The 13,864-nt window shown below is 42.4% G+C and overlaps 1 protein-coding gene across 1 annotated transcript in view; it reads left to right on the top strand.

Moving 5' to 3' along the window:
* Positions 1-13,864, top strand: part of rnaseh2b (ribonuclease H2, subunit B) — a 56,534-nt gene that overhangs the window by 16,074 nt on the left and 26,596 nt on the right. Inside the window, exons 4-7 of the mRNA XM_078559431.1 lie at positions 112-188; positions 2,787-2,904; positions 4,095-4,159; positions 8,027-8,132. Of these exons, the coding sequence (XP_078415557.1) occupies positions 112-188; positions 2,787-2,904; positions 4,095-4,159; positions 8,027-8,132 (366 nt within the window). The remainder of the gene's footprint in view (positions 1-111; positions 189-2,786; positions 2,905-4,094; positions 4,160-8,026; positions 8,133-13,864) is intronic.

The following is a 13,864-nucleotide window of genomic DNA, read 5'->3' as shown; positions in this document are numbered from 1 at the left end:
TAATCTCGAGTGTTGTTTTTTCAAGAAATATCTAGTTTTTTTCTTGTTAAAGTTGTGACCAGCTGCAGATGGGAGTACACTTTTCTTAATTCCTATTCCCTCTTTTTTAAGATGGAAGGCTTCTGTTTGTTACCCCCCTGGACCCATTGTTTTTGGTACTGCCATACCTTATACAGGCCAGTGAAAAGGTGAGTCACATGTTTTCGTACGGTGGATGCTTACTTTGCACAGGATTGAATTCAAAACTTTGAATTGACTGAATTAATCTAGGTTTAGCATGACATTCATTCCTTCCACCCAGGCTGACTCTATTGCCAAAGGTTTATCACTGACAGTAAGTCTGCTTTAAAAAGGCAGCCCTGCCATATAAAGGCCTCCCCAGAGCTACAAATTCACCCCTCTTGTCACGGTTTTTACCAGATACTCTGGCTAAAAACATGGGTAACAGAAAACCTGCTGCAACAACGATAACAACTGAGACCCAGGCACTGACAAGTTAGCAATTCTAATGGTAGCACTGGCCAATCTGAGGTAGAGACTGTAGTAAGCTGTAAGGGAATAGTCCTCTGAGCTCAGGAACGCCACCCCAAGATTAGTGGTGTTGGCCAAGTGAATGACTACAGCAGACACACTGAAACAATCACAGAACAAACGGTAAAAGCAAAATACTGTGGATGCTGGAAAACTGAAACAAGAACAGAAAATGCTGGAAAAACTCAGCAGGTCTGACAGCATCTGTGGAGAGAGAAACAGAGTTAATGTTTCGAGTCCGTGTGACCCTTCGGGTCATTCAGAAGGGCCTGACACAAGTGGTGTCAGAATGGGCAAGTGAATGACCACTAGCTTTGACCCCGTCTGACCCATAATGCTTTCATTAAGGCATATGAAATTATATTGAGGCCTCCATTATCAGGATGGACGGATAACAACAAAGCTTGCATTTTAAGTAGCAACTTTGAAACAGTAACGTGTTCCAAGGCACTTCATAGGAGCGCAATCAGAGAAAGATTATCCCCAAGTCAAAGATGCATAAGAAATAGGAACCGGAGAAGACCATATAGCATGCTGAACAAAAACAAAAATACCTGGATCTAAAATCTAAAGATCATGAACTCTCTCCTCCATCCCCACCCCCTTTCCGATTCCCCCCCCTTTTTTTCCAATAACTTATATAGATTTTTCTTTTTCCACCTATTTCCATTATTTTAAAATTTATTTCCATCCATTGTTTTATCTCTAACTTTTAGCCTTTTTCGATTCCTTCACCCCACCCCACCCCCGCTAGGGCTATCTGTACCTTGCTTGTCCTGCTTTCTACCCTTAATTAGCACATTCCTTAGATAATATCACCACCTTCAACACCTCTTGGTCCTTTTGTCTGTGACATCTTTTGGTTATCTCCACCTATCACTGGCCCTCTATCCAGCTCTACCCACCCCCTTAAACAAGCTTATATTTCACCTCTCTTCTATTTTTCCTTAGTTCTGTTGAAGGGTCATTCGGACTCGAAACGTTAACTGTGTTCCTCTCCACAGATGCTGCCAGACCTGCTGATTTTTTCCAGGTATTTTTGTTTTTGTTTTGGATTTCCAGCATCCGCAGTTTTTTGCTTTTAATATAGCATGCTGAACCTGCTTCACCGTTCAACATAATCATGGCTGATCTTGGGCTTGAACTCTGTTTTCCCACCCACTCCCCATATCCCTTGATTCTCTGAGTGACCAAAAATCTGTCTGTGAAACCAAAACTTGTCTAACAGGCATTAGAACAGGTGACCAAAGAGGTAGGTTTTAAGAACCCTCTTAAAGGAAGGGAGGAAGATTAGGAAGGGAATGCAGAGCTGAAGGCATGGTCCCCAATATTGAGGTGAAGGAATTGGAGGATGTACAAGAATTGGGGGAACTCAATGGGTTGTAGACCAGGGGAGATTGTGTGAGGCCATGAAGGGATTCAAATATTAGGATGAATATAGGAAAAGGAATTGGCCATTCAGCCCTTCAGATATGTTCTGCCATTGAGTTGCATTAAAGCTGATTTGTACCTTAAATCCATTTATTCAGCCTGGTTCCATATTCCTTAATATCATTACATAAAGAAAATCTATCAATCTAACTTTTGAAGTTTTGAATTGGCCCAGCCTCAGCAGTTTATTTTTTTGGGTAGGGTGCTAGTGTTTTCCACTACCCATTGTGTGAAGAAGTGCTTCCTGACATCACCCCTAAATGGCCTAGTTCTTAAAAGTTTATACCCTCTTGTTCTGGACTCACTCACCAGAGAAAATAGTTTCTCTATCTGCTCTGTCGACTCCTTTTAGTCATCTTAAACTCTTTATTAAATTATCCCTTAATCTTCTCACCCCACAAACTTCCTTATTCAAGGAAATGCTGAAAGATAAAGGTATTAAGGGCATTGAGGGGCTGAATTTCCTGTTCCTGTGTTTCTTTGTTGGATAAACCCGAGATTTGAATAGCAAGCCTTTATATACATACAAATCAATGCGAAAGAGGATATATAATTAATGTGTGCGTCTGCCCCCCAAGGTTCAATGGTACATAGCTATGCAGCTCAAAGGGAGAAGGCTGGGAGATCCCTGCACTAGATTATTCCAATACCTGCTGGAAACCACGCAGGGCTAAAACAATGCTGAAAATGAAATCAACGATGCCAAAAAATACACATTTCCACAATTCAATTCAATGTCAGTAACTAATAATCTCTGGCCAAAATTGTTGATTTGTTTAATAATTTTGTCACCTATAGCTTTTTAAAACTTCTCCCTTTCCCAGCAAGGAAAGTTTCAGCCAGTGGATCAAGTAATAAAGGATGAAGAGTTTCCCAGATGCAGCAGCATACTGAATTGTACGAGGACTTTGCAATCACTCCATCACCTCACTGAGGAAAAAGGTACAGCATTGGAACCCAAGTACTGCTTGTGAATTCCTAACCCGCTCTCTCTCCCACAACGTTAGAGGTTATTTTATAATGGGAGGCGTCAGCTTATTTCTGGTTCTAATGCTGCCTTTGTTAAGCTTGGTAAAAGGTTTATCTCTGGGACTGAACTGCTTTGACCTGAATTTGAATCCAGCTCCCTTTGATCAAGGGTTGAAAGTCCCTTTGTGAGAATTGTAAATTCCTGAAGCTTTCAAAATGCTGTCGCCCTTCTAAGCATTCCTGGATTCCGTTCATGTATTTTGATTCAAGCCCAGATGATCATGCAGTTGGGGGCATGTGGTGTGATGCTGTATCAGAAAACCATGTTTGGGGTGGCAGCCTGGTTTAGTGGTCGCCCCTTGCCTCTGACGCAGAAGTTGTGGCTCAAACCCCACCTCAGAGAATTCAGCTGACACTCCAGTGCAATACTGAGGGAGCACTTCACTGATGGATGTCTAGTCTTTCAGATGAAATGTTAAACCGAGGCCTTTTCTGGCCTGAGCAGGAGAGTTTTTCCCCGATGTTCTGGCCAATACTTATCCCTCCAGAAACATCACTAAAACAGAGTGGACATTTTTCTGTATGTAAATTGGCTACAGTTTTCCCTAAGCTACAATAGTAACTGCATTTCAAAAGTAAACGCTGTAAAGTATCCTGAGGTCATGAAAGATGCTACATAAATGCAAGTTCTTCCAATTGTGTTGGAAATATAGACAATGACTTGGAACCATTTCCTCATGCCATTGCCTACTTGGCTGTTCACTATGGCTTATGAAACCCTTCCACTTCCACTATGGACACTGAGACAACCCAGCCTCCTGATGGCATCTCTGCTACTGTGAGGTGGAGGAAAAATCCGAATGCTGACCTCAAACAGCAAGACAGAGTCGTGGAACAATGTGACATGGACGAGATCTATCTGTCGATGGACAATTGTTCCCCTGTGACCACAAGGACTATGTGGGTGCTGAACACAAGCAGGTACCTGCTGATGTTGAGCCCTGCACTGAGTGGTACAAGTTTTACCCTGGACTTGCTTGATTTCAGTCAATTGGCCTCAAATTGCAGTATTGATTTCCCTTTCATACTTTCAGAAGTCTTCTGTTGGTCATAATAGGTGGTTACTATTTCATTTATGGCCTCGTTTCCTTTCTTCCCCCCAGAAATTGGTAATCAGAAGTTTTATAAATACAGTAGAGAGAAAACCCTGGTGTGGCTAAAGAAAAAGGTAACGTATTTAATAAGAAATGTTTATTTTCCATAAAAATGGTCACATGTAAAACAATTTTCACGGACTTAACGTGGAACTTTCAACTTTTGGTGAGGGCCAAAACTGATCAAGCCTCCCCCACTCAATAGTGCTTCAGCTGATTTTGCTTTCCGATTACTTCAATGGTGGGGGATTTCGCTGGTCTCAGCATATAAAATAATAACACTGTTGCAGCACAGAAGGAGGCCATTCAGCCCGTTGTGTCCATGCTTGCTCTGTGCAAGAACAACTCAGCTGGTCCCACTCCCCAGCCCTTTCTCAGTAACCCTGCAAATTTCCTCTCTTCAGATATTATTCAGTTCCCTTTAAAAAGCCAAGACTGAATCTGCCTCCACCACATGCTCAGTCTGTGCATTCCTAACTTAAAAAAAGATTTTCCTCATGTCACCATTAGTTCTTTTGCTATTAACCTCAAATCAGTGTCTTCTGCTTCTCGACCCTTCTACCAATGGAAACAGTTTCTCTCTATGTGGTCTGTCTAGACCCCTCATGATTTTAAACACATTTTTCAAAACTCCTATCAACCTATTCTGAGGAAAACAACCCCAACTTCTCCAATCTATCCACGTACCTGTGGTCCCTCATCCCTGGAACCTTCTCATAAACCTTTCCTGCACCCTCTTCAAAGCCTTTACATCTTTCCTAAGGGAAAGGTGCGATGGCCAGAATTGGACACAGTACTGTAGTTGAGGCCGTAACTGTGTTTATAAAAGTTCATCATAACTTCCTTGCTTTTGTACCTATGCCTGTATTTGTAAAGCCCAGAGCCCTGTATGCCTTTATAACCATTTTCTCAACACTTGCAACATCAACAATTTATGCACATATACCCCCAGGCCTCCCTGTTCCTTTAGAATTGTGCCCTTTATTTTATATTGCCTCTCTTTGTAATTCATACCAAAATGTATCGCTTCCCACTCTGCATTAAATTTCATCTGCCACATGTCCACCAGCCTACCCGTGTTCTCTTGAAGTCTATCACTATCCTCCTCAAGTTCACAATACCTCCAAATTTTGTGCCATCTGCAGATTTTGAAACTGTACCCTGTACACCCAAATCTGAGTCCTACCCCAGGACTTGATGGCCAAGGAAGGGTTGTTCATAACACAACAAGTTGATTATCAATTTGCAAATCTTTCCAACACATGCTAATGGCAAATGGTAAGATTGGGAAAGATTCCTGGTCGGCCATGTGATGGAAGGAATGTTGGCACCTCTACCATCACTATCCAAAGCTCTAGACTACAACATACAGGTAAAAGTGTACCTTGCCACAGCATCTTAGACTTCCTGAGTGATCTGTAACTCAGCACATCATTACACCCAAGTATAAGTCATTAATATATATCCATAAAATCAGGGGTCCTAGTACTGACTCCTGGGGAATCCAATGCTATACTTTCTCCAGTCCAAAAAACAATTATTCACCATTACTCTGTTTCCTGTCAGTCAACCAGCTTTGTGTCCATGCTGCTACTGTCACCTTTATTACATGAGCTTCAACTTTGCTGGCAAGCCTATTATGTAGCCCTTTATAAAACGCCTTTTGGAAGTCCATGTACACCATATCAACTATATTACCCTCATCAACCCTCCCTGTTACTTCATCAGACAATTCAATCCAGTTCGTTAAATGTAATTTGCCTTTAACACATCCATGCTGTCTTTCCATAACTAATCCACTCTTGTCCAAGTGCCTGTTAATTTTGTCCTGGATTATCATTTCTAAAAGCTTTTCCATCACAGAGGTTAAGCTGACTGGCATATAGTTGCTGGGTTTAGTTTCAACAAGGTGTAACATTTTAGAATTCTCCAGGCCTCTGGTATCACCCCTGTAACTAAGGTGAATTGGAAGATTATGGCCAGTGCCACTATAATTTCCACCCTTACTCCCCTCAGCACCCTTGAATGCATCCCATCTGGTGCTGGTGACGTATTAACTTTATGACTTTGACGGCACCTTCTTCCTTGGGAAAGGCAGACCCTCTTGAAGTCAATCATTATCCTCCTCACAGTTCACAATACTTCCAAATTTTATGCCATCTGCAGATTTTGAAACTACTCTGCACACCCAAATATAAGTCCCACCCCAGGACTTGATGACCAAGGAAGGTGCATTCATAACACGGCCAAACAGGTTGATTATCATTTTGCAAATCTTTCCAACACATACCAATGGCAAACAGTAAAAGCACTCATTTAATACCTCGGACATGCCCTCTGCCTCCAGGCATAATTCCCCTTTCTGATCGTTAATTGGCCACACCCTTCTCTTACAGCTCTTTAATTATTTGTATGCCTCTAGAAGACTTTTGGATTCCCTTTTATGCTAGCTACCAGTTTCTTCTCATACCCGCTCTTTGCTTTTCTTATTTCCTTTGTCACTTCCCCTCTGAACCTTTCACATTCAACCTGGTTCTCACTTGCATTTTCAACCTGATACCTGTCAAAAGCACCCTTTTTCTGCTTCATTGTTCTCTCTCTTTTGTCATTCAGGGAGCTCTGGCTTTGGTTGTACTAACTTACCCCCTTGTGGGAAGATAACTGAATAGTACCTATCTCACCTTTAAAGGTAGGTTATTGTTACAGTTTAACCTGCCACTCTTTGATTCCAATTTACCTGGGCCAGATCCACCCTCGCCCCATTGAAATTGGCCCTCCCCTGATTAAGCATTTTTGTTCTGGACTGCTCCTTGTCCTTTTCCATAGTTAACCTAAAACCTGCAACTTTTCCCTGACACTTGATCCACTTGGCCCACCTCATTCCCAAGAACCAGATCTAACAATGCCTCCTTCCTTGTATATCAGGAAGTCGCAGGCATCAGACTCTCTGAAAATCACCAACCTTAGGAATTTGGTTGTTTTGAAAGGTTTGTTTTAACGTTAACTTCCTGTATGTTCTGTGACTCCCTTAAGCTTCATGGTGTTGTTGGTTGTGTTTGTATTTAATTGGCAATGTATTGACGGTAACCTCTAGGTTATATTAGAGAATTGAAACCTGATTGAATGAAATGGAGGAATGATTTTGGTATATTCTTACTGAGTCTGCTGCAATTAATTTTAATGATCGTGTTTGCCCATTTGAATCACTGTTTTCATTGTGTAAAAAATGCTGTGAATCATTTTGACCTAAATATATATAATTATTAGTGGTAAATTGGAAGAGTTTATGTACTACTAAATCTTTCAGCTTGCTGACCATAATTTCAGTTAAGCTGATTTTTGAGCCATGGCTCTGTGGTATCACTTTCCTCTCTGAATCAGAACATTGTGCATTTAAGACTCACTCTAGGGACTTGAGCACATAATCTAGGCTGGCACTCTAGTGCAGTACTGGGGGAATGCTACACTGTTGGCAGAGCCCTCTTTCAGAAGAGGCATTTAGCTGAAGCCCTGACTGCCTTCTCTCTCAGATGATTGTAAAAGATCCCATGGCACTATTTCGAAGAAGAGCTGGGAAGTTCTCCTCGTTGTCCTGACCAATATTTATCCCCCAATCAGCACCTAAAAAAGAAAACAGATCATCAGGTCATTTAACCGATTGCTGTTTGTGGGATCTTGTGTGCAAAATGGCTGCTCCATTTCTTACATTACAACAGTAACTACACTTCAAAAGTACTTCATTGGTTGTAAAGCACTTTTCGGAGGTCATGACAGATGTGATACAAGTGCAAGTCCTGTTTTTTTATATAGTTGAGGCAGTGATTATAGAGTTTACACAGTTTAATTGAGCATTTTCATCCACTTGATCGCTGGGTTAGTCCACACTCTGCTTTGTGGAGCAACAGAATTTTTTGATTGGTTGTGTTTCTTGCTCTAACTAGACTGAGCAGACTGTCAAAGCATTGAAGAACACCAATCTCTCTGTAGGTGGTGGTGTGCAGTCCAGTATGCTGATTAGAAATAAACAAGTTACAGAAGTAACTGAAGGTTAGTACCTATTCCACAATTATTGATTTATATGCAATTTGTTTCTTAGGTTGGACTAAGATATAAAGCAGTGCATTAGCCAATTTGGAATCTAACTAATTGTATTTCTGATCAGTAAATAAACAGTGAATGATAGATGCTGCTGTTGGGCATGTGATCTGAATATTCATATTTCCATGATGTATGCATGTGAATGTTACATTTTTTTATTGTGGTACTTTACGTTCTTGGTTATTGCTTATTGGTTGGCTGCTAAAATGGTGTGGAATATTGGTGAAAATGCTGGACTTCAGCGGCAGCATTGTATAGAGAAGGGAGCTGTCGTCATGATCAACTCAGCCAATTAGAATAATCAATCCAAGATGGCAGGAGGCAGCAACGCAACCAATAATGAACAGCTCCAATAGGGCAAAGGACAAGTAGCAATGAACCACACTATGGAGGGAATGTGGGACTGGAGGATGGGGGTGGGTCTGGATTGACAGAGGGGATCGGTGGATTACAAGGGAGTGGGGATCTTGGTGGACAGTATATGGGGGGGAATCTCGGGTGTGGGAAGAGGACAGCGTGGTTGGGTAGGGGGGAGTTGGATAGAAAATAGATGGGTAGTCTGGATCGACAGCAGGGCCAGATCTTTTGCAGGGAGAGAGGCAGTGGGGAGCGAGCAACAACATTATCAGCAATCAGACTGAACTCTAACTGCTGGAGAGAAAGCCAGAATCTGCTCGGAGATGTGTTGTCTGATAGTCATGGCAGAATTCCACACTTTGAAAGGGAGACTGCATGGTTGTTGATGTTTAAGTAAATATGCAGGCACAGTACATTTACCTGCAATGTGTGCAAGGCATTTTCTACTGCCCTAAGTGCATGTGGCTAAAGTGCCTGTGGCTAGTCAGTGTTTTCTGTTGGACAATACTGCATAAAGGGTCATAAGAACTTAAGAAATAGGAACGGGGTAGACCATTCGGCCCCTACAGCCTGCTCCGCCATTCAAAAAGATCATGGCTGATCTTCGCATTTTGATTTCCACATTCCCATCGAACCCCGATAACCTTTGATTCCCTTGCCTAACAAGAAATTATCTACCTCTGTCTTTAAAAATATTCAATGACCCTGCCTCCATCATCTTCTGAGGCAGAGAATTCCAAAGACACACAACCCTCAGAGAAAAAGTTTCTCCTCATCTCTGTCCTAAAAGGGTGACCCCTAATTTTAAAACAGTGCCCCCTAGTTCTGGACTCACCCACAAAAAGAAACATCCTTTCAATGCCCACCTTGTCAAAGCCATTCAGAATCTTGTATACTTCAATCAAATCATCCTTCACTCTTCTGAACTCCAGTGGAAACAAGCTCAGTCTGTTCAACCTTTCCTCATAAGACAGCCCACTCATTCTACGTATCAATCTAGTGAACCTCCTCTGAACTGCCTCCAATGTATTCACATCGTTCCTTAAATCAGGAGACCAAATCTGCACACAGATTTCGAGGTGCGGTCTCACCAATGCCCTGTATAACTGAAGCACAACATCCTTACTTTTATGTTCAACCCCTTTTGTTATAAAGGAAATCATTCCATTAGCCTTCTCAATTACTTGCTATACCTGCATACTAACTTTTTGTGACTCATGTACTAGAGCACCTAGACCCCTCTGCACCTCAGAATTATGCAGCAGTTCTCCATTTAAGTAATACTCTGCTTTTTTGTTCTTCCTTCCAAAATGAACAACTTCACATTTTCCCACATTAAACTCCATTTGCCAGATCTTTGCCCATTCATTCAGCCTATCTATATCCATCTGCAACCTCCTCGTCCTCTTCACAGCATATGTTCCTATCTATCTTTGTGTCATCTGCAAATTTAGCTACCATGTCTTCACTCCCCTCATCTAAGTCATTTGATGTAAAAAGTTGAGGCCCCAGTACAGACCCCTGTGGGATGCCACTCGTCACATCCTGCCAATCAGAAGAAGACCCAATTATGCATACTCTCTGCTTTCTGCCAGCCAGCTAATCCTCTATCCATGCTAATATGTTACCCACTGCACCATGTGCTTTTATTTTCCATAATAATCTTTGATGTGGCACCTTACCTTATCAAATGCCTTCTGGAAATCCCAAGTACAGTACATCTACAAGCTCCCCTTTATCCACTGCGCAAGTTATTCCTTCAAAAAACTCTAATAAATTGGTTAAACATGATTTTCCTTTCACAAAACCATGCTGACTCTTCCCGATTGCCTTGAGCTCTTCTAAGTGCCCAGCTATAATCTCCTTAATGATCGATTTCAGTAACTTCCCCATGACAGACGTCAAGCTAACTGGCCTCCAGTCTTCTGTTTTCTGCCTCCCTCCCTTCTTGAATAGAGGAGTTATATTTGCTACTTTTCAATCTGATGGAACCTTTCCAGAATCTAGCGAATTTTGGAAAATTAACACCAGCACATTGACTATCTCATTAGCCACCTCTATTAAGACGCTAGGATGTAGTCCATCGGGACCCGGAGACTTGCCAACCTGCAGCTCCATCAATTTGCTCAGTACCATTTCCCTTGTGATTTCAATTTCACCAAGTTCCTTTCTCCCATTCACCTGATTTGCAGCTATTACTGGAATGTTTTTTGTATCCTCATAGATAACACGGAAGCAAAATATTTGTTCTTCTGCCATTTCTTTATTATTTACTATTAACTCCTCACTGTCACTCTCCAGAGGACCAACACTCATTTTACTTACTCTTTTCCTTTTAAAGTACCTGTAGAAACTCTTGCTATCTGTTTTTACATTCCTAGCTAGCTTCCTCTCATACTCTAAATTCTTTCTCCTGATTAACCTTTTAGTCATTCTCTGCGATTCTTTATATTCTGTCCAGTCATCTGTCCTGCCACTCATCTTTGCGAAGTTGTATGCTTTTTCCTTAAGTTTGATGTTTTCCTTAACATCTCTAGTTAACCACGAATGGTGGGTCCTCCCCTTAGAAATTTTCTTTATAGTAAGAATGTACTTATTCTGAATACCCTGAAACATCCCCTTAAATGTCTGCCACTGCTTCTCTATTAATCTATCCTCTAGCCTAGTTTCCCAGTTCACTTCAGCTAGCTCAGCTTTCAGCCCCACATAGTTGCCCTTATTTAAGTTTAAGATACTAGTCTTAGACCCACTATCCTCCCTTTCAAATTGGATGTAAAATTCAATCATATTGCTACCTAGGGGTGCCTTTACTCTGCGGTCATTAATTAATCCTGTCATATTGCACAATACCAAGTCTAATATCACCTGCTCTCTGGTTGGTTCCAGAACATGCTACTCTTAGAAACTCTCTCGAAAGCATTTCAAGAACTCCTCATCCAGGCTACTACTGCCAATCTGATTTTTCCAGTTTATGTGTAGATCTTCTTCTTATCGTGTCCACGGACAGTCTATACATGGCCCAGCCAGAACTGGACACATTTTTGCACCTTGTTGTTGAATTCGGCAAGATCTGCAACAATGCAGGGTTCCTCTAGCGATAGGCATTGCAGGAGATGTTGCATAGTCTGTGGCTCAGTTCCACATTCACAAGTTGTTGGGCTGGTTGTATATCCCCATTTGCTTAGTGACACCTTTGAATGACCTACACCAGTCCTAAGTCACTTCCAGGTTGCCCAGTTGCAATTAGCTCCTGGGGGAAGGCTTTCATCCGGTAGAATTTCCATCGCTGGGGGTTGTTCGAGACTGGCGAGCCGGTCTTTCCACAAGGCCATGCGGGCTTCAGATGGGGTTGATTGTAATGGAACAACACTGTTCATGAAGCTCTTCATTGACTTTAGGTGGCTGGGTGTAGGTGTATGACCATGTAGAGGATGCCTCTCATCTGATATTTGACGGAGTCGCTCTTTCTTGCTGGCTACCGTTCTTCTTATATCAGGGGGAGCGATACCCGCCAGGATATATAGGCTGTTGGTGTTTGTTGGTTTTAAACAACCTGTGGTAAGTTGGCAGCTTGCATTCAGAACGGCATCCATCTTCTTAGCATGAGTAGATCTTTCCCATGCAGGGCAGGCATATTCGGCAGTGGAATAGCAAAGAGCAAGTGCACTGGTTCGCAATGTTTTCGAGCTTGTAGATTAAAATCACCCATGATTATTACTGTCCCTTTATCACAAGCACACAATATTTTCTCTTGAATACTTTGTCTTACACTATGCCTACTGTTAGGGGGCCTGTAGCCCACTCCCACTAATGACTTTTTACCCCTACTATTCCTCATCTCCACCCAAACTAATTCTACTTCATGATCTCCTCAACCAAGGTCATCTCTAACTATTGCACCAATGCCCTCTTTGATTAACAATGCTACCTTTACCTAGCTTCCAATCCTTCTTGAATGTCATGTACTCTTCAATATTAAGGACCCAGTCATTGTTGTCCTGCAGTCACGTCTCCGTAATTGCTATCAGATCATACTTATTTACTTCAGTGCGGGCCATCAATTAATTTACTTTGTTATGAATGCTACATGTGTTCAGATAGAGAGCCTTCAGTTTTGTCTTTTCATTACCGTTGTAACATCTAGTTTTGACTGTTGATGTATTCTTAGGTTTTTTCCTCTGCCCCTTCCTGCCATTCTCTGATCCTCATTTCTCATATTACTATTTTGCTCTCCTGTCTTGACTCTACACCTTGAATTTCTATCCCTACCCAAGCTTGATCCTTCACCCCTCTTGTTTAGTTTAAAGCCCTCTCTACTTCAATAGTTATGCGATTTGCGAGGACACTCGTCCCAGCATGGTTCAGGTGTAAACTGTCCCAAAGGTACAGCACCTACTTTCCCCAACACTGATGCCAATGCCCATCAAACCGGAACCCACTTCTCCCACACCAATCTTTGAGCCACGCATTCGCTCTCTAATCTTATTTGTCCTATGCCAATTTGCACGTGGCTCAGGTAATAATCCAGAGATTATTACCTTTGAGATTCTGCTTCTCAAAGTCATACTGACTTTGCAGAACCTCTTTTCTAGTTCTACCTATGTCATTGGTACCTATTTACATGGACCATGAAAACTGGATCCTCCCCCTCCCACTGCAAGTTCCCCTCTAGCCCTGAGCAGATGTCCTGAACCCTGGCACCAGGCAGGCAACATAGCTGTCTGTACTCTCGCTCTTCATACTGTGAAGCTCCTCTGCTGACATGGAATGCTGACAGATGTGGGTGAAAGACAGGTAGTAATGCAATAGGCCTATTGTGCTGACCACAGCTTAGTGCTAACACCTGAGGAGAGTGCGAGAGGAGGACCCTGGGACAGGCAGTCAGCAGCACCTAGAGGATCTAGCCTATCTAGAGAAGCTAGCATCTAGTCTATACTCAAGTAGGAGTAAGGGTAAAATAAAAGCAAGGGTCCATATTCTATTTAGCTAAAATATGTCTGGGGAGCTCAGTACCGTGATTCGCACATCCTGCGCTATGTGGGAAATCCTAGACACTCCTGGCTGTCTGGATGACCATGTGTGCGGGAGGTGCCTCCAGATGGAGCAACTCAACTCTGGGTTTTGGAGCTTGAACAGCAGCTGGGGGCACGACGGCGCATTCATGAGGCTGAGAGGTTCGTGGATAGCATGTTTCAGGACGTGGTCACCCTGCAACTTAAGGAAATGCAAGCAGAGAGGGGAGTGACCGCCAGACAGAAGATGGGGACCAGACAGGTAGTGAGGGAATCCCCCGAGCGCATCTCACTCACAAACCGTTTTTTGGC

Source organism: Cetorhinus maximus, chromosome 16 (assembly GCF_964194155.1).
Source record: "Cetorhinus maximus chromosome 16, sCetMax3.hap1.1, whole genome shotgun sequence".
NCBI lineage: Eukaryota > Metazoa > Chordata > Chondrichthyes > Lamniformes > Cetorhinidae > Cetorhinus > Cetorhinus maximus.
Note: the sequence above shows the minus strand (reverse complement) of the source record. Positions and strands in the feature narration are given on the sequence as shown.